The sequence below is a fragment of the Mustela nigripes genome, chromosome 10, assembly GCF_022355385.1.
Source record: "Mustela nigripes isolate SB6536 chromosome 10, MUSNIG.SB6536, whole genome shotgun sequence".
Lineage (NCBI taxonomy): Eukaryota > Metazoa > Chordata > Mammalia > Carnivora > Mustelidae > Mustela > Mustela nigripes.
The window spans coordinates 27,611,927-27,639,023 of record NC_081566.1 but is presented as its reverse complement, the minus strand read 5'-3'; the positions used below and the strand labels follow the sequence as shown (position 1 = coordinate 27,639,023).

Below are 27,097 nucleotides of genomic sequence, written 5' to 3'. Positions count from 1 at the left end.
ACAGTTGTTATTCTAACTTTGTTTATAAATTATTCTGGTAATGAGAAATGTGCTTGCATTCTGTATTTCAGCTAAGCCTCTGAAAATTTTTAACAATAATATGGCCTTCCTGTTGGGCAGTTCAACATGGAGGAAAAAAATAGGGCTTTCTATTATTTAAAAATTACTTTAAGAAACAAAATTGTTGAACACAGGGGAAGAGAAGGAAAGATAAAATAAGACAAAATCAGAGAGGGAGACAAACCATAAGAGACTCTTAACTATAGGAAACTGAGGGTTGCTGGTGGGAAGTTGGGTGGGGGGATGATGGGTAAGTGGTTGGTGGGCATTAAGGAGGGCACTTGATGGAAGAGCACTGTGTGTTATATGCAACTGATGAATAACTAAATTCTACCCCTGAAAGTAATAATACACTCTATTGTTAACTAACTTGAATTTAAATGAAATCTAAAGAAAAAAAAAAAATCCAGAGGGAGAGAGAGGTTTATCAATATGGTGTTAGGATTGATAGTTTCAGCCTGCTTCAATGCTAGCTTCATTATTCTAGTAGGCAAGTTATACTTACCTTTTCTAGTACCCACCTTCTTCCTTTGAGAAATGATAATGATGGGTACCTACTCCATAAAGATTTAAGGTTTTTATAGATAGAAAATATATAAAGCATATAGCATAATGGTTGGCACACAGAACGTGCTTAACAGATGTTAGTTATCTTTCATTTTCATTTTAATTTTCCTTATTTAATTCTGAAATGATTTGTAAATTAGTTCTAAGTCACTTTAAAGGAAAGTGCTGACCCCATGAAAAATAAGCTTAAAATAGAGAATGTTTGTCTGTAGTACGTCAAAATAAATGGAAATGTTTTTCATCTCCACCAGGTTAAGGAGCTTAATTTGCTTTCTTCTAACTTGGGCATGAGTAGCTCAGTCACTATATGACAGAGTTCTTTGACTCTGAGTGTTTTTCATATTAGGATAAAGATTAGAGTAAATGCCTATTTTACCTATTTCTAATACCTACTTTTCAGAATTCACATTTAACCTTAAATATTTGCCCAAATAGATTTTAGCATAGAAGTGTTAGTTCCACTGCTTTGTTTATACAGTAAAATACATTAAATTCAACAATTTAGTGTGGGTATGGCAGGGATTGGAGAGATTATTAAATGACTTCTATTAATCAAAATATAACTATTTTAGAGAGTAAAAATAGTAACTATATCACTTGAATTCACGAAGACTTAGCTGATTTTTAATAATTAATACATTTTTTCTGCCAGTGAGCATTAGATTTCTGCTGACTTTTTAGTGTCAGAGTACCTCGTGGTAGTTTCTCTACAGGGTTTAAAGGTGTATCCCAGTGCTTTTTTGTTTTTGTTTTTTTCTGTACTGCCCATAGGAAATAATCTTTACAAATGCTATAAGGAGACTGCCTCTAGAGAGTCACACGTGCCATTAATATGTTATAAGGATCGGTCAGTTGCATTGTCTTCTCTTGTCAATCTTGATCGGAGCTTGCCGAGTAAGTCTATAAGCCTGCATGTGCCTGGCAACTGTTACCTAGTGACAGTTTCAGCTGCAGTAGCCATTGGCTGTGCTGTTGATTGGGGCAGGAGGACCGAGTCACCTTTCTGATGGTGAGTTCTTCTGCATCAGCTCAGGATGAGGAGGAGGAGCAGGGCTCCGGCTCAGGTGGAGGCAGTGATACTGAGAGATTGTGAATTATCTACCGACAGCATCCTGGTGACTGCATCGCAGTGAATCGGACTTCTGAAGCAAGCAGCCCAGCCTAGCAGCTGGTAAGAGTGAATGTAGGTGAGAAGCATTGCCTTATTCCTGTAAGAAGAGAACTATTTTGTGATAAGTGAAACTAGGTATGTGCAAGGAGGAATATCCTGTGGATGTTACAAAAGAAGAAAGACTTCCCTGAATGACTTGGTTGTGCATGAGAAAATAACTTTCAGAAGAATGCTTTCTATTAAGCTGCTGCTTTGTTCCTGAAGGAAATGTTTTTTATCTAATGCAATGTTATTTCTTCAAGAGAGATGACAACAAAGACTGACAGGAAACTCTCTCAAATACCTGTACTTTAAAAAAGATTTTTGACAAATGTTCACTTGATAGCAGAATGACCTTGGAAGCCTTTTGGATGGATTCTATCCTGCAAGCCTCTCAGTATTTCACACTGTAGGATTTAAACTCATCTTGATGCTTTAGAGGTATTTTAAAATAAGACCATCTTATAACCTACCTAATGGCCCCTGTATTAATTGAGCACTTGCTCAAAATAGAACACAGTAATAGAAGAGGCATTTTCTTAACATATGGCTGCTATGTAACTGCAAATATAACAAAGAAGGTAATTTTCCACTTTCAGAAGATTTAGTCAAAGTAATGATCTAATGTGTTAATCCTTTGATGAAAATAGAAGAGATCTAGAGACAGAGTCTACGAAGCCTACTAGGAATTCCTGAGTAATAAATAATGGCAACATTTCTGGTCAAAGAAGCTCAGAGTATATAGGAAAGTTTCTGTTGCCTGAATTTCATGTATCCTTACATATATATGTGAGATATAGGTGTGCTTGTGAAGGTGAGAATAACTTTGAGCTATGTATTTTATGATCATGCTCCATTGTAAGGAAGGTGGCATATCAGATAATGAAAGTTACTTTTAGTTAATGATGCTGAAATTAATAAGTTATTTATTTTCCCTTGGAAAAGGAAAAAGTATAAATTACATTGTTGGTGGTAGCACTAGTAATTGTGATGGGCTAAAGCTGTTTTCATCTGAATGCTTAGAAGACTGCATGCAGAATTAAAACTTTAAAGTTTATCGTCTTTTGTCAGGTGTTAACATTGTATATAACATATACAATGTTATATTGTATTTGTATATTATCTCCCCTATTGGAAATAGGCTTTTATTTCTTCATGAGAGTTATAAGGCAATCTGGAGTCTTTTACCTCGGTTCTGCTCCTTTGTGCCCAAGTATAGCTGAGTCTTTTAGAATTAACCTTGTGTCTGTGCTTTTGGGGGGTGTGTGTGGGGTTAGCTCTTTTGAGAAATGAGAGAGAAATAGATCATAAAGTTGATCCACCAGCATCAAACCCTGAACTGAGCCCAAAGACACTCTTTGCTGCAATGAACTTTTTCTTAGATTTGCAACTAGATCTTAGATCTTAATTATTTAAATTGTAAAATATGAATCCACTTCTCATCATAGATGAAGGAGGAAGCCTGAGACAATTTAAGATTCTTTTTTTCTCATTTGTTCTAGTTGATCCCTAACAAACTACCTTTCTGAGGAGACCAAACAGCCCACAAAGGCTTTTTTTCCCTTGGCAATAGATTTTTTTTTTTGGCAGATCTAATTTTTCATAGTGCAAGGTATTAAGAACTCCATTTTCTCTAGAAGTTCCTGTGTCTCGAGAAAGTTGTTTGAGAGCACCAGAGGAAGCTAATCAGTGACCTTTTTTCACCTCCTTTCTAGCTTACCTCCCTTTCTTTCCCCCCAAAGTTGAGATGTGTCACTGCTGCGCTGAGCTGATGAAGAGGCTTGAGCACTCTCTGGGAGGCTTAGCTGTGACAGAAGCGCTGCCGCTGTCTCCCGAAGCTGATCCCAAGACACTAATGTGCAGAGTTTAACACATGCTGGACAGGGCACCTGCTTGCTGGAGCCTCGGCTGCACGCTCCCTTAATTCCAAGCCATGAACGAATCCAGGTGGACTGAATGGAGCATCTTGAACATGAGCAGTGGCATTGTGAATGTGTCTGAACGTCACTCCTGCCCACTTGGATTTGGCTACTACAGTGCAGTGGATGTGTGCATCTTTGAGACTGTTGTTATTGTCTTGCTGACATTTCTAATCATTGCCGGGAATTTAACAGTCATCTTTGTCTTTCACTGTGCTCCACTCCTGCACCATTATACCACCAGCTACTTTATTCAGACAATGGCATATGCTGATCTTTTCGTTGGAGTGAGCTGCTTGGTTCCAACTCTCTCACTTCTCCACTACTCCACAGGTATCCATGAGTCACTGACCTGCCAGGTTTTTGGATATATCATCTCCGTTCTAAAGAGTGTTTCTATGGCATGTCTTGCTTGCATAAGTGTGGACCGCTATCTGGCAATAACCAAGCCTCTTTCCTACAATCAACTGGTCACCCCCTGTCGCCTGAGAATTTGCATTATTTTAATCTGGATCTACTCTTGCCTAATTTTCTTGCCTTCCTTTTTTGGCTGGGGGAAACCAGGGTACCATGGTGACATCTTTGAATGGTGTGCCACCTCTTGGCTCACCAGTGCCTATTTTACTGGCTTTATTGTTTGTTTACTTTATGCTCCTGCTGCCTTTGTTGTCTGCTTCACTTACTTCCATATTTTTAAAATTTGCCGGCAGCACACCAAAGAGATAAATGACCGGAGGGCCCGATTTCCCAGCCATGAGGTGGATGCCTCTGGAGAGACTGGACACAGCCCCGACCGTCGTTACGCCATGGTTTTGTTTCGGATAACCAGTGTGTTTTACATGCTGTGGCTCCCTTACATAATTTACTTTCTTCTAGAAAGCTCCCGGGTCTTGGACAATCCAACGCTGTCCTTCCTAACAACCTGGCTTGCTATAAGTAATAGTTTTTGTAACTGTGTGATCTATAGCCTTTCCAACAGTGTTTTCCAGCTGGGCCTCCGAAGACTGTCCGAGACAATGTGCACATCTTGTATGTGTGTGAAGGATCAGGAAGCTCGAGACCCCAAACCTAGGAAAAGGGCTAATTCCTGCTCCATTTGAAGAGAACTATATAGAAATCAAATGTAATCCGAAAGGGGTTTTGGATTGTATTCTAGATTCATTTGCCACTAGAGAAATATTTACTTGAATAGTTGACTATGAGATGGAGAGACGAGAGGTTTCTTTTTTTTCCCTCTTTTTCCACGGTGGTGGTGGGGGGAACTAGAGAAAAGAATGTATAGAGGGCAATCTCATGAGATAATTATAGTGTGTGAATATAAATGTACAGTAATAGCAAAATTAAGCCCTGAGGATGAAAAAAATATTGAAAACAGTATCTCAGATCTTCCACAGGACATGAGCAAAGCCCCTCGGCATCTCTGTCTTCTCTGACTGAGCTCTCCCCTCTGTCTTAGCCTCTCATTCCGTCTGTCTATGTCTCTCTCGTCTCTTTGTGTTTGTGGAAGTTACTTACATAAATTGCCCTTTATGGGAAAATGCTACATATTATATATGTGGCAATGTACATTTTTTTTTTTTGCATCAAAGCATACTTTTACATACGAATCTACAATCTATAAGTGGTTTCTCCATGAAGGATGCGTAGTAAGCATTGTATTTTATTACCTGCCACATAACCCTTTTGCTTGTGTTTTTATACTATCCGCAGCATAAAATTTCTGCTATAAACAAAAAGAAACAGTATTTTTGTTCCGGCTAAAATTATGCGTAGCCCCCACCCCCACCCCCTTCTGACAGCCTGCTCTTTCTTTTTCTCTCCATTTTTCTTGATCTGCCTCCTTCGGTACCTTAATCCAAAAGTGTCTTAGCTAATAAAGAATCTACCATATAAAACAATCATAATGTTAAATAATGTATTCCTTCCAACAAAGCAATCTATAGCTCATTTCAGATACTGTGTTAAATATTCTTAATAGCTTTTGTAAACATTTTTATCTGGTTCCTTTTCATTCAGTTCATGTGCCCAAAGTGGTATCTTTTTTTTTTTTTTTTTTTGCTTTAATAAAGCTTTGTTTTTCTTTAAGAAAATCCACAAATAATTCTAATGCAGACGCATAGTATTCACCAGAAGTGAGGTATTGATTGCCCTTCGGACCACACTCCATGTGTCCCCCTTTTCTTTCCCCCTTAAGAGTAAATATTAATCTTTTTGTGTTAGGTCTACAAAGCTTAGTGTTGCGTCCACCAATCATTTGTATGATATGCATTTGCATATACTATATTTTTTACAACAAAGAAAATGTAAATTATATCATGTGATCTGTGCCTAATGTTTTCTTAGCACAATATATAGATCAATGTTGCTTAAGTCATCAACATTGGAAAAAATATACAAAAACTTCTTTGAAGAGAAAATTACTTTTGTGTAGTTGTTATTTAGATATTTATATTAGACCAAGCTGCATTCTTAGTACTGCTGAGAATATGATATACTTAATTATCAAATACAGGTAAGAGCTGTCAGTATTTTCTTTTGTAATGATCTGTTTTCATACGCAAAGATTAAATTAACTTATTTTTTAGTGTGCTACATGGACTTGTATAATAAATTATCAGGGGTTTAGATGTAGCAAAAGGGCATTTGGGGAATTAGTAGTGAAGCAGGTGTGAGTGGTAAAACATCTGAATCTTACTTTTTTACTATAAGTTTCCTGCCTGACAGATATTTTAAAGTTTATATCAAACTACTGAGTATTTTTCTTCTCAGCATTTTGATTTCTTTGTTTTATGAAATGCATTTAATGAAATGTGCCTATGACTTCAAATTGGAAGCCAACTGTGTTTGCACACTAGTGGTTTGACTTCAGAGGTCCTTTAATAGAAAATGTCATCATTTTATTGAGGTTGTTCTGAACCCATGTATATTTTTAAACATGTAAGAAAGGTTTAAAATAAAGAATAAAATAGTATTCTATATATCAAAATCAGACTTTGTTTCAGTTTAATGAACACTCGCTTAGAATAAGACTTTGCTTGTTTGGGAATCAAAATTTAATTGTTTCACATTTCTGTGATTTGAATTTTGTATATTCTTATCTCTGTTTGCCAGTGACATCTTGGATAAGTTGAGATGAGCCTTTTAGGTTCAGACCAGTTCAAGAAAAACAAAATTCAAGAAAGTATAATACTTCTGACTTTTCAGCTGTCACAAATAAAGTCTTCAACATGATATGCATTATTTGGTAATCATATTTTTATTCCTTTAGTTTGGTCTGTAAATATACTTAGAAAGGATTCAGTAGGTGTCTGTAGAGGAAACCTGAGGTTGTGTTTATTGCATTTTCCTCTTCTGGCTTTTCCTTTTGATAATTAATAACAATATGTGTCCAGTTTTAACAGTGTTAAGTTGTACATATAACATTTAATCCTCATTATACTAACCCTTTCAGATAGGTACTGTTATTATTCTTACCCTAGAGATGAGCAAACTAAAGAAGGGTGACTAATGCCAGGTCACTTGGTTAGTCCGTAACGGAGGTTCATTCACACTCAGCTGGGTTGGAGCCAAAGCCTGTGCATTGAACCACTGTGCTGTACTGCTTTTTTCTTTTCTTTTTTCTCCTTTTCTCTTCTCTTCTTTTCTTTCTTTCTTCTCTTTCTTTTTCTATTTCTCTCTTCCTTCCTTCCTTCCTTACTCCCTCCCTCCCTTTCTTTTCTTTCTTTCTCTTCCTCAAAAGCTTTCACACCTTTGTACCTCTCTCTGTCTGTACCTTGTCCTTACAAAATTTCTCTGAGTTTTCTTTTTCCTTGCCTAAATCTTTTGCTTTAGTCCTTTCCATGTTTTGTGATATCATTTCCCTTGATCTTACACATTTCTTTTATTAAAATACCAATCTAGTAGGCCCAAACTTGCCAGTTTACTCTATCATCAAACTGAAGCCCCAGGACAGAGCATTTCCTTGACATTGCCTTTATTCACATTTGTTAAGTTTTTGTTGAATAGTTTCTTCAGATCTCTATAAATTTCTTATAGGAAAAAAAAAAATGTTTGGTGAAGGAGAGTAGAGAAGGAAAGCTTTACTGTGAGCTACAAGGCTTACAGTAAAGGCAAGTTCTGGATTTAGAGTTTTCATTTTTTATCGTGTTTTGCATGCAACTCGAAGGCAAGCCACTTAACTTCCTTTTGACATATTTTAACGTGTTTATATAATAAGATAATACTTATTTTGAAGCTACTTTTTTTAGATTAATGTGTTTTAAAAATAGAAAGTGTAACCATTATTCTCATCATTATACTGTATTCGGTGGTAATTCTCCAATTCGGTTCTAAGTGACAGCCAAACAGTAACGCTGTAGTTGATTACTGGTAATTCTATTATCTGTAGAGCCATTTTTTTAAAAAAAGATTTTATTTATTTGACAGAGAGAGATCACAAGTAGGCAGAGAGGCAGGTGGGGGGAGGGGGGAAGCAGGCTCCCTGCTGAACAGAGAGAGTCTGATGGAGGCCTCGATTCCAGGACCCCAAGATCATGACCTGAGCTGAAGGCAGAGTCTTAACCCACTGTGCCACCCAGGCACCCCCTGGGGAGCCATTTCTAAAGTTACATAGTGTTGGAAGCCTTTATAACCCATGTGTATGAAATCTGGACTGAAATCCTGGCCTGCAGAAGCCGTTTGGCCCTAGGTAAGCTACCAGGTCCTCAGTTTTCTCATCACTAAAATCCAGAGACTTATACCTTACTGTTAACGCTGGATTTGAGGACTGAACAAGGTAATGTAGTCTATGTGCCCAGCAGGCTCCTTGCTCATAAAAAACGTTCAGAATGTGAGCTCCTTGTTTCATTGTGGCTGCCATATTTATTGCCATCACAATTCAAAGATCACTAATTCCAATTTAAGAAACTTACATTTTATAACAGAATTAATCCATTGAGTTTAAGAGTTTCCTGAAATGGCATTTTTTAAATCTGTTTAAACTCAGATTTTGGCTTAAATTCAAATTTTTTTATATAGAGAGAGCTTCCATAATTTCTGAAAGCTCATTTTCCAGGAATGTTATTCATGAAGACATTTGAGATGAAGGATAAATTAGCAAGCAGTTGTTGGGAAGATTCTGAGATTGACTTACCTTCTTACCTGATTGTATTAAAAGATGCCTAAACATTTTTCTTTTGTCAGGTTGGCAGTAGTAGGAACAGATTGTTCAGGAATGTTTTGCCATTTGTCTTTACATTTTCGTTTTCTTGACTTACTGAAATGGAATCTAAGTATTTTGTTATATACATGTTACCTGGAAGATACAAAGATGAACCAGCAGGTTCCTTGTACATATAGCACTGATTCATAAGTTTAGAAATAAATGAAGTTGTTGCCTTAAAGGACTTTGTTCTGTCTCTTTCCACCCTGGGAGGTGATCATTAGAGATGAAAAAGATGTAAGTGTGCGGTAAGTAAAGGAGGTTAAGGTGTGAAGAATTTGCTAGTACAGTGTGTTTAGGTTGGGCCATCACAGTGCACAGGAGCTTGTGTTACTGAGTTGATGTGATATTCAGATGTGTAGATTTCAACTGGTGCTCTTCTCCCTGAACAAAACTTTTTTTTTTTTTGGATTAAGAAGAATATGTAGAAAATGGCATACTCTACAACCAAATATGTAGACACTGAGGAAAACTAAAATGCTTAGAAAAGAAAAAACAACAACAACAAAAAAAACAGATCCCCTTTTCATTGTTTCTCGTAAATGGGTTTATCCAGTGCTAGTTTTGCTCTATTAATTTAAAATACTCATAACCTTGTTTAATAGTATAAATGGTTGTGTCTTAAAATATTAAAAGTGATGTGATTGGCTCTTCTTTATTCATGTCCTGTTTAATTTTTTTTTTTTTTTTAGAATGAACAATTACTTCTTTTTATAGTCAGAAAAAGAAAAATTGTTCTGTTAAAAGAACACTGAGGGGTGCCTGGGTGGCTCAGTTGGTGACGTGCCTCTGGCTTAGGTCGTGATCGCAGGGTCCTGGTATTGAGCCCATTCTGGACTCCCTGCCCAGTGGGGAGTCCGCTTCTCCCTCTCCATCTGCCCCTCTCCCCCACTTGTGCTCTCTCTGTCTCTCTCAATAAAATAAATAAAAATATTTAAAAAGAATGTTGGAAAGAAAAGAATGCTATTTTTAAAATATTTTGAAGGGCACCTAGGGTTAAACGTCAGACTCCTGATTTTGGCTTGGGCTGTGAGACTGAGCCTCTGCGCTCAGCATGGAGTCTGCTCAGGATTCTTCCTCTCCCTCTGTCCCTTCCTCCACTCCTGTGCGCACTCCCTCTCTCAAATAAGTAAACAAATCTTTTTAAAAAATTAAAATATTTCGACATTTTGCAAAACAGTTTTTGTTGATTCTACAAGTAGCATTATTCAATTATGTCTCAGAATTTTTCTTTTGAATCGATATAGTTTTCTTTTTTTTTTAATTCCAGCTAGTGAACACATAGTATCACATTAGTTTCTGGTGCACAGTATGGTGATTCCGCAGTTTTATATGCCATCCAGTGCTCATCACAGATGCACTCCTCAATCCACACCATGTACTTACCCCTCTTCTCTGTAACCGTCAGCTCTCTACGATTAAGAGTCTGTTTCTGGATTTGTCTCCCTCATTTTTCCCCTTGGCTCATTTCTTCTGTTTCTTAAGTTCTGCATATGAATGAGATCATATGGTGTTTTGTCTTTCTCTGACTTACTTTTGCTTAGCATTGTACTCTCCAGCTTCACCTATGTTGTTGCAAATGACAGGATTTCATTCTTTTTATGGCTGAATAATGTTCCATTATGTATAATATTCCATTATATGTAATGGAATATTATATATATGGGTGTATAAATATACATAATCCCCTTCATATGTGTATATGTATATACATATATATAATCTCCGTGTGTGTGTGTGTGTGTGTGTGTGTAATCTCCTTCATCCATTCACTAATCAGTGGACACTTGGGCTGCTTCCATATCTTGGAATCTGTTGTAATCTATTGTAGACTATGCTGCTATGAACATAGGGGTGCATGTATCCCTTTGAATTAGTGTTTTTGCATTCTTTGGGTAAATACTCTGTAGTGCCATTCCTGGATCATAAGGTAGCTCTACTTTTAACTTACACGATGTTCTCTACAGTGGCTACACCAGTTTGCATTCTCACCAACAGTGCAAGAAGGTTTCTTTTTCTCTACATCCTCACCAACATCTGTTGTTTTTTGTGTTATTGATTGTAGCCTTTTTGGCAGATGTGAGGTGACAGCTCGTTGTAGTTTTGATTTGCATTTCCCTGATGGTAGGTGATGATGAACATCTTCCCATGTGTTGGCCATCTAGATGTCTTCTTTGGAGAAATGTCTGTTCATGTCTTCTGCCCATTTGTAACTGGATTATTTGTTTTTTAGGTGTTATATTAGTTCTTTATATATTTTTGGATACTAACCCTTTTATCAGATATGTCATTTGCAAATACCTTCTTCCATTTCAGGTTGTCTTTTAGTTTTGTTGATTGTTTCTTTTGCTTTGTTAAAGTTTTTTATTTTGATGTAGGTCCAATGATTTATTTTTATTTTTATTTCCTCTGCCTTGGGGACCTAGCTAGAAAAAAGTTGCTATGGCCAGTGTCAGACATAACTGCATTTGTTCTCTTCTAGGATTTTTTTTTTTTTTTTTTTTTTGGTGTCAGGTCTCATATTTAGGTTTTTAATCCATTTTGAATTTACTTTTGTGTAGGCTGTAAGAAAGTGGTCCAGTTTCATTCTTTTGCATGTTGCTGTCTAGTTTTCCCAACATCATTTGTTCAAGAGACTGTCTTTTTCCCTTTGGATAGTCTTTCCTGCTTTGTCAAAGATTAGTCGTATAGTTGTGGGTTTATTTCTGGGTTTTCTATTCTATATTGTTTATCTGTGTCTATTTTTGTGCCCATACTGTCCTGTTTTGATTACCACAGTTTTGTAATATAACTAGAAGTCTAGAATTGTAATGCATCTGGCTTTGCTTTTCTTTCTCAAGATAGCTTTGACTTCAGGGTCTTTTGTGTTTCCATACAAATTTTAGAATTGTTTGTTCTAGTTCTGTGAAAAATACTCTTGGTATTTCGAAGGGATTGCATTAAATGCAAAGATTGCTTTGGGTAGTGTAGACATTTTAACAATATTTGTTTTTCTAATCCATGAGCATGGAATGTCTTTCCATTTCTTTAAGATAGTCTATATAGTTTTCTGATTTCTGTAGTATTTACTTCAGAGTAAATTTTCTGAGAAATTTGATCCAATATTCGATATTCTTGAATTGTTTTTGCTTTAACACAGTGAATACAAATGTATCTGTGAATACAGTACAGACTAATGCAGTGAATGCATTGCAGCAAGAAATGACTAGTGCACTTGTCTGAGGTTATACCAGACATAAATAGTTGTTCATGTATAAACTCTGTAAAATAAAACTGTAAAACTTTACTTGAGTTCCTAAGAGAGTTTCAAGTTTAAAATAGGTATTGTTAGATTATACATTTTATACTAATAGCCTTTTCATAGTTATTTTCTTTACTCTTTCTGGAATTTTACAATTAAAAATATTAAATTGGTAAAATTGATATTATAAGTGACAGATTTGGGGAAGATTAAAAGAATTTCTGAAAAAGCAGGTAAAAAATCCTAAACATCCTTGTTTAACTTTTAAGATATTTAAATTTAATTTAAGTTAAATTATATTTACATTTTTCTTATACTTATTATTTGGTCAAGGAAAGGATGATTCATATTTTGGTTTTTGGAATTGCTTGAAGTTACCAATTTTAAAATAGATCGTAATTTCCTGTTTGTAAGAAAATAACTTCTGTATAATGTATACCTAGGTTTAGATATAATTTGTATTGAAATTTAAAATTACAGTGAGATAGACATTCAGTTTTTTTTTTCCTCATTTCTACAAAGATCTTTAAACTTTACTGGATTTCTAGGTATTTTTATTTGTAAAGAAATCTGGAAAAGTACATTTTGAGGATTTATATTTATGATGTCATGTTACTAAGAGGGTCTTGTGATAGCTTCTGTTATTTCAGTCATCAGTTTCATGTATCAGCTCTTTTTCTAGATATGATTTAATATTTAACAATTGAACAGACTTAAAATTAGAGGACTATGTTGGGATTTACTTTTATAAATTTTGAAGTCCAGGACATCCATTGGTAGCATAGGGACAAATAAAGTGAGGTAGGGGGCAGGGGGTTGTTGCTTTTATCACATTATAAACTTAGGGGGGAAAATTCTGGCATTTTTGGTGTGTAGTCATTGTTGTATATTTAATTACTTTTGCAATAATTCAATGCACACATCTTCTATAGAAGATATATTAAGATTTGAAGCCTCATTCTTGACCAAGATCACCATGATGTCCCAGTTTAGAATATTACTTGGGATATCTTCAAATGATTCAGTGTACCATGAGGAAAATGGAGACACATGTGTGCTTCTCCTATCAAATTTGAGTTTTAAAAAATTATTAGAAAAGTTCAAGTAGGGGTGCCTGGGTGGCTCAGTGGGTTAAAGCCTCTGCCTTTGGCTCAGGTCATGATCTCAGGGTCCTGGGATCGAGTCCCACATTGGGCTTTCTGCTCAGCAGGGAGCCTGCTTCTTCCTCTCTCTGTCTGCCTGCTTGGTCTCTCTCTGTCAAATAAATAAATAAAATCTTTTTAAAAATATTAAAAAAAAAAAAAGAAAAGTTCATGTAAAAATTTGAAAAGAACTTAAAGTGCTTTTTGAACATATGTAATAAATGCCCTTGACATTATGAATTAGGTGTATTCTAAAAGCTTTGGTGAGTAGGCACTATCTCATTTCACATACAGATATCTGAGATAAGATTTTTTTTTTTAAAGATTTTATTTATTTGACAGAGATCACAAGTAGGCAGAGAGGCAGGCAGAGAGAGGAGGAAGCAGGCTCCCCGCTGAGCAGAGAGCCCCATGCGGGGCTCCATCCCAGGACCCTGAGACCATGACCTGAGCCGAAGGCAGAGGCTTTAACACACTGAGTCAGCCAGACACCCCGATATCATGGAAAATGTTAATAAGATATATTATTAGCTCTGCTCACTGCTTTGATATTTCTTAAAACAATTTCTAGCTCATAGAGGATAAATGAAAATTTATATCTTTTAAAAACACAACAGTCATCTGCTAAATATATTAAGATAAATAGACTGAATCGAATAGTATTGGCTGTGTCTTTAAAACCCTAGAATGATGAAGAACTACCAAAATCACACTATCTTTATGTAAAACTGCTTTTGAAAAGTAAACATGTCATAGCCATGCACTTTATATTCTGAATGTTCTTTGTAATGGGTTTGCAGTATGGCTGAAGTCATCATAGGATGGGTTTTTCTGAAGCATTATGATGGAAAAGGTTTTGACATTTCTGGCTATTGTGCTTTATGTATGTTTTGTGTTTAGTATATAAAATAATAGGAAATCAGAGATCAGTCTGAATCAGTGATGTTTTATTTTATTTCATTTTAAAATATTTATTTATTTATTTATTTATTTAGAGAGAGCACACACAAGTGAGAGGGGCAGAGGAAGAGGGAGAGAGAATCTCAACCAAACTTCGTGCTGAGTGTGGAGCCCAGTGTGTGGCTCCATCCTATGACTCTGAGATCACAGCCTGAGCTGAAAACAAGAGTTGGATGCTTAACTGACTGACCCACCCAGGGATCCCATGAATCAGTGACATTTTAAATAAAACCTTATTTCAGTGAAATATTACAGTTACAGAAAAATTAAAGGAACTCAATTTAGGCTAACACAGGATTGTCTTTTAAATGTCCTTAGATGAAGCATTTCTGCAATTTCTAGTATACACAGCAGTTGAAGTAAATAAATTCAACCGAGTTACTTGAAAAGTTTATTTTCTTACAAATTAAAAATTTCTGATTGTGACGACTTAATTTATAGTACTAATTAAAATGGCTTACAAGCTGAGTCATTACATAATACAAATTATTGAAATCTTAATTCACATTCCATATCGACAAATTAGGGCAATAAGTATTTATTGTGTTTTATGTGCAAAATATAAATTAGGGTTTATAATACTCCTGGATGGTTTTAGATCCAAAGAATAACATTGAATTGTGGGAAGGAAGCAAGAGGGTAGATCATCTAATTTCCAGGATTTGAGGGAGAGTTTGCAGAAAAGTCTTAGGAACAGTACAATAGATTGAAGAATTAAAGGGACCAGTGCATTTAAAAAAATGAACTGACATAAATATTTGGCTACATGTTTAGATTCTGAAGTCTTAGAGGATAGCTTGGGGTATTTGAGAAGTTATTAAAGTGAAAGGAAGGGCAATGTTTAATATTCAATATAATACAAAAACATTGTAGGGAAACTTCAAGATGCAGTATATTACAAAGAAAATGTTTTTTTATATGGTTTAAATCTTATTAGAGTAAATAATTAGGAGTAAAGTATAAGCTTTGAGACTAGGACAGAAACATTAACATGAGTAGATATAGCTTGAGGGATTGCATATGGGACACATTCTGTCATCCTAGACCACTACTTAGATTTGTTGGTTTTTTTTTATTTCTAATATTTGTCACCTGGTTATAGATGAATTTGTCTTTATGATATAGCGCTGTCTTTATGACAGGTGGGTTTTGACTTGTCTATCAATCAAGGTAATCATATGATGTGAACCTGATATTTTTTGGTTCTTTACTTATTAGGTTGTTACTGTATATGAGGGACTATACTAAATTCTATGCAAGATCATGAGATTCACAAGTAAAACAGATTTTCGCTTCTCCAAGAACATGTAGACTATTAGGAAATATATAGACTACATATAGATAACTGTAGTCTAAGACAGGAGTTGACAAATTAAAGCCCACTGCCTACTAATGTTAATAAAGTTTTCTTGAAACATAACTGTGCCCATTCGTTTATATATTGTCTGTGACTGGTTTTGTACCACAATGGCTGGGTTGAGTTACTGTGACAGATTTTATGTCTTACAAAACCTAAAATATTTACTATCTGACTCTTCCAGGAAAAAAATTCTTGACCTTTAGTATAAGACATTATAAATACCTTTTTTTTTTTTTTTTAAGATTTTACCTGTTCATTTGACAGTGAGAGAAGGGAGTACAAGCAGGGGGAGAGTGGGAGAGGGATTGGCAATCTTCCCACTGAGCAGGGAGCCTGATGTGGGGCTCGATTCCAGGACGCTGGAATCATGACCTGAGCTGAAGGCAGATGCTTAATGACTGAGCCACCCAGGTGCCCCTATAAATTCTTTCTGTATGGTACCACATAGTAATAGAATGTTGTACTTTTATAATTACTAAGGACCTCATAAGGATGATTGCTAGTTTTAACCCGATTCATCCAGACATCAGGAAGATTTCTAACATGTAGGTAAAATGCTAGATCCAGCTAATGGTGTTTTAAACAATCTATCAGAAAATTTTAGCTTTTCTCAAATTTAGTCAAATGGGCTAGAAAATGAATGAATGATCTTGACATTTATGTCAAAGATATACTTTGGTTCATTATGATAAAAGCAAACACTTAGATATGCTTCATACGTGTCAGCTACTGTTCCAAGTCACTGAGGTAGGAGAGCCGTTATTTGAACCTATATAGTCTAGCTGAACACCTCAGTAGTTTATTTGTCATATATTTTCTGTCAAAAATGAGTAGGAATATTACTCAGCCATAAAAAAGAATGAACTCTTGCCATTGGCAATAACTTGGATGGATCTAGAAGGTGTAATGCTAAATGAAATAAGTCAGAGAAAGATAGTTACTATATGATTTCACTCATGTGGAACTTAGGAAAAAAACAAACAAAGAAAAAAAAAAGACAAACCAAGAAACAGACTCTTAACTATAGAGAAGAAACTGATGGTTACAAGGGAAGTTGGTGGTAGGGATTAAAGAGTACACATAATCATGATGAGCACTGAGTAGTGTACAGAATTGTTGAGTCTCTATATTGTACACCTACAACTAATATAAGACTGTGTGTTGGGCACCTGGGTGACACAGTTGGTTGAGTGTCTGATTCTTGGTTTTGGCTCAAGTTGTGATCTCAGGGTTTGGGGTTGAGCTCATGCTCAGTATGGAGTCTGCGTGGGTTTCTCTCCTCCTCTGCCCTTCCGCCCCAGCTTGCACATGCTTTCTCCTTCTCTCTCTGTCTCTCCAAAATAAATAAATAAATCTTAAAAAAAAAAAAAAGACTGTATGTTAAGTATACTGAAATTAAAATTAAAGCTTAATAAAAAAAAAAAAAACTAAAAAAACCCCAAATGAATAAAGAAAAAAGGCAAACAAAAAAAAGGACTTTTTAAAAAAAAGACTTTATTTATTTGAGAGAGAGAGTGAGAGAGCATGAGAGGGGAGAAGGTCAGAGGGAGAAGCAGACTCCCTACCTCAGAAGGTCAGAGGGAGAAGCAGACTCTCCTACCTCAGACCCTGGAGCCCAATGCAGTACTCAGTTCCGGGACTCTGGGATCATGACCTGAGCCAAAGGCAGTGGCTTAACCCACTGAGCCACCCATACACTTAAAAATCCAGAGAACAGACTGGTGGTTACCAGAAAGTAGGTGGATGGGGGGATGGTTGAAAGGCAACGGGGAGAAAGAGCACACTTAGTGTGTGATGAGCACTCACTGAATAATGTAGAGAATTTTTGAATCACTGTATGGTGTGGAACTAACAGCACTGTGTGTTAATTATAGTGGAATTAAAAAGAAATAAATTTTTTAAATGAATAAGATAACATAAAGCTGAATAATAAACAGCAACAAATTGTTAGATTTCCATTAGCTTGATTTTAAGTGAAAGCTCTCCAGAGGATCCTGGGGTCTTCTTGCCTGTTTCAGAAGAGTCAATGGACTGCAGGGTACTGAGAGAAGAACTCGAGGATTTCTTACAGAACTAATTTAGGTGTTAGGATATTGTCTGTACTTCTGCACATATTTAGCAACTTGCTTTTCATAATAAGCACCTTTTAATATCAGACAGCTCTATAAATGCAGGAGTTCTAGCAAATCACTATAAACTTATCTCTAAGTTTGCCTCTCTTAATTCTCATCCTTTTTACCTAACTGATTTCCCCTTTTCATCCTCAATCAAGGTTTATTTTAGGGGCTTTTATTTTTAATTTTTAAAGTCATCTTCTTAAGGAAATATAGGGAATATATAAAAGGACAGAAAAGAGAACAAATCACCCATAACTCTATTATCTGTATATAATTAGAATAACTTTTCATTTTTTTTCATTCCATTTTTTTCCAGTGTGGATTAGGACTCTTTTTTTAAAAAAAAAATTGTGTGTGTGTGTGTGTGTGTGTGTTAAAGATTTTATTTATTTATTTATTTATTTTAGAAAGAAAAGGAGAGTGGGGGGAGGAGCAGAGTGAGAGGGACAGACAGACTCCCGACTGAGCATGGAACCCGATGCAGGACTGGATCCCGAGGCTTTGAGATCATTACCTGAGCTGAAGTCAAGAGTCGGCCTCTTAAGTGACTGAGCTGCCCATGTGTAGCTCTATGTAAAGGATTTTTAAATGCATTTATTTATTTATATCTTAAGTGTTATTCCATGTTACTGCATACTCTTTATAAGCATCTTTATAAATGAAACTTTGTCTGTATTTAGTATTATTTTCCTACAGTTTTTAAGAAAGAGAAATACTGAGTCAAACTGTGTGAAGATATTTTAAGATTATTTGCATATATTGCCAGTTGCTTTTCAAAGGGAGTGAGCCAGTTTTCCTTCACACCAGTAACTATCAAACTAGGTTGTTTCACTACAAACTTGCCAGCAGCAGTTCTATGTTAACCAGTAAATTAAGGTAATTAATTTTTCACTTTATTGCCTCCTAGCCCCTATTAGAGGTTGCTTTGTTAATGTGGTTTTTTATGGTATTTTTCTTCCCCACTTAAAAAAAAAAAAACAAAAAAAAAGTAACTAGGATGGGTCTGCTCTGCTACATTTAAACCAAAGTGCCCAAGCTCTTTATTTAAAAATCTTTGAGCTCAAATCATCTCACTTTTATTAGCTTACCATTTACTTTATGCTTCTGCTTTGTGAAGATAAAACACTGAATTCTGTCAATGCTGCTCTCCCATTGTTGGTGCTATTTTCAGCATTGCCTGTTTCTTTGTATGCTGTGTGTGCAACACGACCACTTCTATAGTGGAGTTTGAGAAAGATTTAGAACATTTTTTCCATTGTACCCTTCATTCTCTAGCAGTAAGAACCCTACTGGCCTTTCATTGTAGGGGAGATCTTTTTGTAATTGGAGACTTTCGAACCCAGTGTCCTTGGAATGCACGTGGACATCAAGACTTCAGCTCTTAAGGGCTGAGAACCCCAGGCCTAGTTTTGATACTGAGGATTTCCCTTCAAAACCTGGGTACAGTTCCCACAATGATGACCTAAACTGTGGTAAGCAGTTGAGTGGCTTTACCACTTTGGAGAAGTCGTACCTGGGGTGGATGTCTAAGGGGCAGGGGGTGCTTCTAAGTCTTTTCTCCTCATTGTGTCTTTTCTATCTATTTCTTAAGAGTGTTTTGTATACAGTGATTATTTGTTGAGCTGAGTGTACTCTCTATACAGTAAGTCATGTATTGGGAGTGGAATTGAGTGAAATTGTCCAGATTTGGGTCTCTCCCCGTTTCCCCACCCAACTCAGTTGATGGTGTGGTTAGACTGAAGATTATTTCAGAATCCTTTTCCCCTCTGCCTTTTTAGTAGAGTGTAAATGGGGCAGTATGGAAAAGAGTATACTATAAGAGTTGAAAGATTATTTAATACAGGTATCATTTAAGATAGGTATCCATTCTAATTTAATTCTTCCTTCTGCAGTCTGCATTCAGTACATGTATAGGCTTTGAATGTGTGTTTTTAAAAAGGGTAAATGTACTTTGAGGTAGCTTTGGATTTGGGGTAGTTTTTATTTATATTCAGCTGAAATGAATATCTTTCTGATTTCTTTCCACCATGATTAGGGAAAGAATTAGGGGCACCCGGGTGGCTCATTCAGTTAAGCGTCTGCCTTCGGCTCAGGTCATAATCCCAGGGTCCTGGGATAAAAACCCAGGGTTGAACTCCCTTGGAGTGGGGAGTCTGCTTCTCCCTCGCCCTTTGCCCCTCCCCCCGACCTTGTGCTCCTGTGCATGCACACGCTCTCTCTCTCAAATAAATAAATATTTTTTTTTAAAAAGAAAATGAAAATTTCTAGTTTGCCCAAGAACTTTCTGTATCCATTAGTAGAACCGTTGTTTCTTAGAAAAGTCTTCGCTTACCCTTGAACCATTCATTACTCGTAAAATACTGTTTTGAAGCTCATCACCAGCTTTTCCCTGAATGTGCTCTAATATATCCTTCTTTAAATGGTGCTCAGAGCTGAATATAATGTTCTGTATGTATGTAGCCATTAGCAAAAGAGAATGAGGTTATCATTCTTCCTTCATTTATATAACATACTGCTATTTATTCAGCACAGAAATAAATTAGGTACTTTTGGTAGTTATAAATTATCACTTAACATATTGAGTTTATTTTCAATAAACCCTTAAGTCTTTTTTGCACCTGTTTAATTGTGTGTTCCTTCTTCCTACATGTACAATAGTTTGTGGGGTTTTTTGAGCACAATTTTATCTTTATCTCCTTTAATCCTCTTAGAGTTGGCTCAGTTGTTCCAACCTTTTAAGAACTTCTCTGTATCTTCCAATGTATTCATTAAACTTTTGCCATTTACAAATGTGACGAACATTTTTAACATGTAACTCCAGATAATTAACATTTAAAAAAATCAAACAATCTCAAACTATATTGGTCATGGGTCCCCAGACTCCCAGGTTTGGTGATTTGTTGGACTCCTAAGATTTAGCATATGGTTGTCTTGTGGCTAAGATTTATTACAGCAGAAGGATACAAAGTAAAACTAACAGAGGGAACCAGACAGATTTAGGAGTCTTCTCCCAGTGGAGTCATAGCCACACACTTCATTCCTCCAGTGAGCTGTGACAACATGCACAAATTACCGAGTACCAGTGAGGCTCATTAGAGATTCAGCGCTCTAGGATTTTATTGGAGACTGGTCATGTAGGCACCCTCTGCCTTGTGCCAACCCAAATTTCAGACTTCCAGAAGGAAGGGCGATATTTAGCATAAACCATATTGTTTGCACAAACAGATCAGGCATGGTCATTTGGGGAAAGTTTTATATCAGGGTGGGAAACTGTTGCCAGCAATGTTCCCAGGAGCCAACCAAGGGCCAGCCTTGCAAGGAGGCTGTTCCATGAATGAGCAACGGTCGCAGGCCTGCTGTATTAACTCCTCTCTATATATTATGTTATGTTGTCATTTGCTAGAATATATGTCTAGTGTAAGTTTTTTTTTCCATTTTTTAAAGATTTTTATTTATTTATGTGACAGAGAGCGATCACAAGCAGGCAGAGAGACGGGCAGAGATAGAGGGGAAGCAGGCTCCCTGCCGAGCAGAGAGCCCGATGGGGGACTTGATCCCAGGACCCTGAGATCATGACCTGAGCCAAAGGCAGAGGCTCAACCCATTGAGCCACCCAGGCGTCCGTCTCTAGTCTAAGTTTTTTAGGGTCTTGGTGGGATACATTCTTAGAGTGTATACCAGGGGGAGTCATTTGGTTTTTTTCATGTTCATGGAAATAACTTTGAACTTAGGACTTTCTGATAAGGTTAGACTTGTTATTTTTATAGCAGTAGAACTTCCATCTGAAATACTTTACCACTTACGTTGATTTATTCTAAACAACAGTTTCAGTTATATGATTTGATAAGAATATTTAACATTTGTCTCTCCTTTTTCCTCTTGTGAAATATTTACTGATTTTTCAGATTTCAGACTTCCAAATATCTAAATTATAGAGGTGCTCTACAACTTATAGAATCTAATTTTCCTCTAATTTTTATATTTATTTTGACATTGTTTATGATTGTATAAGGTTGAGAAAAGAGTTTGTAATAACAATAACAATAAATCATAGTTTGGAAAAGAAACAACTAAATCTTCATAATTTAAATTTCATGACTTATGATGTCCTATTTAAGTTGATGCAGAAAGATACTATTTATTTTAGAAGATCAGGGAAAAAAACTTTTTTCACTGTGTGAGAAGTGCTTGATTTGGTATAATACAAATAGGTATTTTGGACTTTTCTTAAATATATGTTTTTTCCTAAACTTATACTATATGTTGAATTATTCATTTTTAAAAGGCCAAGAAAAAACTGTAAGTCCTTCTGCTTATCCACTTAGCAAATCAAATTAATATTTGATTATTTGATACAATTTACTATAAGAAATTTTATCATTTTCATTCTGAAACTACATTTTTTTAAAAGATTTTATTTATGTATTTGACAGATGGAGATCACAGAGAAGCAGACAGAGAGGAGGAAACAGGCTCCCTGCTGAGCAGAGAGCCCAATGCAGGGCTTGATCCCAGAACACTGGGATCATGACCTGAGCTGAAGGCAGAGGCTTTAACCCACTGAGCCACCCCTGAAACTACATTTTAAATACAGAAAGATTTTAATACATATATCTTTAACATATGGAATATATTTTGCAGGGGATTTTTAATAATGCCTTTCAGTGGAGATTTTTAAGAAGAAAGATAATGACCTTTGGAGTTTTTATTTAAGTACAATTCTGCCCAAGGACAAATGAATGATTGGTTGACGTTTAAAAATGATCCTTACGAAGATACAATTTTTTCATGCTTTCCCCATCCCTCATTTATTGTTCTTTTTGAATATTTCCACAGAAAGCTCATACATTTTCAGGGATTGAACTATCATCCTTTTACTAATGATCTGAAATGGAGCCCCCTAAATCTGGCCTTGAACCTGTTCTTCAGTCACATGTATCTAGCCTTCCTATTCTGGATTTCTCATAAAAATTGAGACCCAAAGAGTTGCATGAGGAATTCATTATTGCCAACTTCAACTGACCATTTCTGTTTGTTTTCTTATTAATTTCACTGGTACCAATGTCATCCTAGATTTCCAGCTTGCCAGTCTCTATATTTAATTAATGCTCATTTTAAAAAAAATTATGTTTTTTAAAAGTTATATTTTTAGAGTACCAGAGCTTTTTTTTCTCCTTCTCTTCCCATTTCATTTCATTCAAAATCAAATTTATACTGATTCTTTTATTCCTTTTTCTTTTTCCTTTCTTTCTTTCTTCTTCTTTTTTTTTTTTTTTTGGTACTGATTCTCTCTACTGCCTTTTAAGATACCTTTTCTGAGTAATGACTTTGATCACTTGTTTTGGTCTTCATGTATAGTTTTATCATATTTTTATTTTTTTAAGACTTTATTTATTTATTTGACTGAGAGATCTCACAGGTAGGCAGAGAGGCAGTCAGAGAGAGAGGGAGAAGCAGGCTTCCCACCAAGCAGAGAGCCCGACACGGGGCTCGATCCCAGGATCCTGAGATCACAACCTGAGCTGAAGGCAGAGGCTTTAACCCACTGCGCCCCCCAGGCGCAGTTGGTTTTTGCCTTTTTTTTTTTTTTTTTTTTTTTTTTAATTTATTTCAGACAGAGATCACAAGCAGGCAGAGAGGCAAGCAGAGAGGGGGGGGGTGGAAGCAGGCTCCCTGCTCAGCAGAGAGCCCGATGCGGGGCTCGATCCCAGGACCCTGGGACCATGACCTGAGCCGAAAGCAGAGGCTTAATCCACTGAGCCACCCAGGCGCCCCATATTCTTTTTTAAAAATTATGTATTTATTTAAATAATCTGTATACCCATCATGGGGCTTGAACTCACAACCTTGAGATCAAGTGTTGCTCGCTCTTCAAACTGAGCCAGCTGGGCACCCCTAGTTTTATTACATTCTTAATGTACTTTGAGTCATGGGAGTTTTAGGTTAACTGATAACTTATGGACACAGCCTTTACCCCTAAGAATCCTTTCATAACTAATAAGGTGTCCTCTTCACTTGTTACACAGCTCTGTGACTTAAAAGATGCTTCCTAGGGCGCCTGGGTGGCTCAGTTGGTTAAGCAACTGTCTTTGGCTCAGGTCATAATCCTGGAGTCCCAGGATCAAGTCCCACATCGGGCTCCCAGCTCCTTGGAGAGTCTGCTTCTCCCTTTGACCCTCTCCCCTCTCATGCTAGCTCTCTCTCTCTCTCTCTCAAATAAATAAATAAATAATCTTTAAAAAAAAAAAAAGATGCTTCCTAATTGTGAATCCAATTCTTCTTTGTTGAAATGTCTACCATTTTGATCCTATGTCATCTTTTAGGAGAAAAACAGAAATAATTCATCTCCCTTTTTTTTTTTTAAAGATTTTATTTATTTATTTGACAGAGAGAGATCACAAGTAGGCAGAGAGGCAGAGAGAGAGAGAGGAGGAAGCAGGCTCCCTGCTGAGCAGAGAGCCCGATGTGGAACTCGATCCCAGGACCCTGAGATCATGACCCTAGCTGAAGGCAGCGGCTTAACCCACTGAGCCACCCAGGCGCCCTTCATCTCCCTTTTTGTCATGACTCTTCTGATATATGAAAATTGCTTTTATATCTTCCTTCTCTTCCCAGATTAAGCATCTTTATTTCCCCACACTTGCCCACTTGGTTCATTCAGTAAATATTTATGGGCACCTCTTAGGTACATGTCACTCTTTGAAATACTTGGAATATGGCAGTAAACATGAATGGTTAGCTCTCTTTTGTCATAAGGCTTATGTCAAAATAGAGATAAACAAAAAGTATTTCAAATTAAAACACTGACAAGTAAAAAAATAAGATGATTTTGGACTTTAATAAATGCCATGAAGAAAATTCAATGGTTATAGGATAGAGAGGGCATGGGGATGGGAGGCTACTTTCTCCATTTACTTTGGTAAATGTCCCAATCATCTTGGTTTCAAATGTTCCATCATCTTGGTTGGCCCACTATAACAATATGCTTGAGCTTTGGCACTTTCAGATCCCTAAAATGATGGAATTCTGACCTGTTAATGTCCTCTCTGTACATAGGAAGGTAGAGGCTTCTTAATTATGGTTGAGATGAAGCTGTTTGGACTATGATACCAATAAGGCCACTATTAAAAAGGAAAACACAAAAATTTACACCTTTAGGGTAGTTGTTGGACTTAAACACAGTATTCTCTGGCTTAGTATGAACTTAGTAGGAACTGATTGGGATTTTTTTTTTTAAGATTTTTTTTTTTTTTTTGACAGAGAGAGATCACAGGTAGGCCGAGAGGCAGGCAGAGAGAGAGGAAGGCAGCGAGAGAGGAAGGGAAGCAGGCTCTCTGCCAAGAAGAGACTAAGAGACTAACCCCAATGTGTGGCTTGATCCCAGGACCCCGGGATCATGACCCGAGCTGAAGGCAGAGGCTTAACCCACTGAGCCACCCAGGAGCCCCGGAACTGATTAGGATTTTTAAAAATTATTTTTATTAACATATAATTTGTTATTTTCCCCAGGGGTACAGGTCTGGGAATCATCAGGCTTACACATTTCATAGCACTCACCATAGCATATACTCTCCCCAGTGTCCGTAACCCAACCACCCTCTCCCTCCTGATCCCATCTTGTTTCATTTCTGTTTGGATTTTAATTGTTTCTCCTGTCTCTTGTTCTCTGTGCAATACTGGCATGTTACCTAACCTCTTTGACCCTTGGTTTCCTAATGATTGTACCTGCTTCCTGGGGTTATGTGAGATAATGAATATAAATCACCTGTCGTAGTGCCTGGCATATAGAAGATTCTGATAAATATTGGCCTCTTCAGCTGGAGTCATTCTTGACAGTCCTGAAGAAATTAAATATATTCTATCTTGGGCTTTCTTGATCTTAACTCCTTTAAGTGCATGTGCACATACACAAATATACACATAGCCCGATTTTTACCATTTCTTCTTAGGGATGGGCAGTGTGGAACACCTTTGTTTTTTAAGTATTTTAAGCCATTTGTCTAGAATTTTACTAGGTGAAGCATCAACCTTACCATCTCTGGAATTCATACTTTCTTTGAAAGCTTAAACTTTGTCTTCTCTCTAGTCATTTATTCTCTTCTTGGTGGTTTACAGTTCCTCAAGGAGTAGATACTAATACTGCACTTATAATAGCTACTTGGTTTATCTTGGAGCCTAGTCAAAAATGAGACCTGGGCATGGGATGCTGAAAGTATTGACAGGCTGGTTCATTCACTTAGTCATGGTCCTTGGGTCTCTGGTAGCACAGAGAATAAAATTGTCTAGAGGGGGAAGAGAGATGACATAACACAAGTACTGTATGATAAGCACCATGAAAATGTCTTCATGTGTATTATTTTATTTATCCCTTTTAGTAACTTCATTTCACAGTTGAGGGAACTGAGCATCAGAATTCAAATCCCTACTTCATCTCACATCCACTAAGTGGTGGCATCTCTAGAAGTTGAATCCAGTTTTGTCTGATACCAAAACCATGTCCCTTCCAGTCCAATATATGCTTCAGACCCTTGTTCTCCTGCTCTTTGGCAGTTAACATTATATGGACATGTATATCAGACTGACCCACTCTTCTTTCACTAGGCATTGGGAAACCAGTAAAGGATCGGTATAGAGGAGATTTGTGAAGTCAAGAGAATTGATGAGGTCATAACTAAAATTGGCACATCCCCCCTACATAGGAAAATTTGATCATTATAGCAGTATTATAAAATCATGGAATCTTAAGGTCGAAGAGACCTTTTTGGTCATGAGTTCTGTTTTCTAGCCATATAAAAGTCATATGTGGGATGTATTGTAAGGAGGCTATTTTAGTATTTTTGTATCTGAAATACTTTGTGATTTAAGATCAATTTTTATCTTTATTATACTTCTCTATAATACATTGTATTTTAGAAGTTTCTTTGTGTTTTATAATCTAATGGTTACACAAACTTGTTATATGTGAAAAAGGATAAGTGAATAGAAATTTTAGAATTCTTTTTCCGTACATAAGAGATACTATGAAGGGCATAACGTTAATTATCATAGCAGGTTCCTAATGACTTATGCTAAAGTTCTGGAAGAGACTTTTACACACAAATAAGTGCAGATAGGCTGATTTTGTGTTAAATAATTCTGCGTGTGTGTGGTTTATCAAAACTTGTAGTAATAGTTTATTTCACGTTTCTCTCAGCCATATTTACAGAAAAATTACCTTATAATATTGAAGTGCAAGTAGAAATACTCCTTGTTATCTAATTTTATAATTTTTCCAACTTTATTGAAGTATAATTGACAAATGGCATATATTTAAAGTGTGTTTTTTTTTAAAGTAAGGATTCTTCCTGTTTGATCTTGGTAAGTGATGGATTCATATTCTAT

At 36.3% G+C, this 27,097-nt stretch overlaps 2 protein-coding genes across 5 annotated transcripts in view; both read left to right on the top strand.

The window, feature by feature from the left end:
* The window catches only part of RABGAP1L (RAB GTPase activating protein 1 like), a 769,947-nt gene that overhangs the window by 272,591 nt on the left and 470,259 nt on the right, over positions 1–27,097 (top strand). Inside the window, exons 14-15 of one of the 4 annotated variants that reach the window (XM_059412862.1) lie at positions 1,736–1,798; positions 3,493–3,558. The exons of the other annotated variants lie outside the window; for them this stretch is intronic. Coding sequence (XP_059268845.1) covers positions 1,736–1,792 — 57 coding nt within the window. The 3' untranslated portion in view covers positions 1,793–1,798; positions 3,493–3,558. Of the gene's footprint in view, positions 1–1,735; positions 1,799–3,492; positions 3,559–27,097 lie in introns of those variants that run through there. 4 annotated transcript variants of the gene reach the window in all.
* GPR52 (G protein-coupled receptor 52) lies at positions 3,691–6,746 on the top strand. The gene has a single exon (XM_059412869.1). The coding sequence runs from the start codon at positions 3,711–3,713 to the stop codon at positions 4,794–4,796; it is 1,086 nt and encodes a 361-aa protein (XP_059268852.1). The 5' UTR covers positions 3,691–3,710; the 3' UTR covers positions 4,797–6,746.

Excerpts from the sequence above, each read along its gene's own strand:
- GPR52 (XM_059412869.1), top strand. The coding sequence starts at position 3,711 with ATGAACGAATCCAGGTGGACTGAATGGAGCATCTTGAACATGAGCAGT.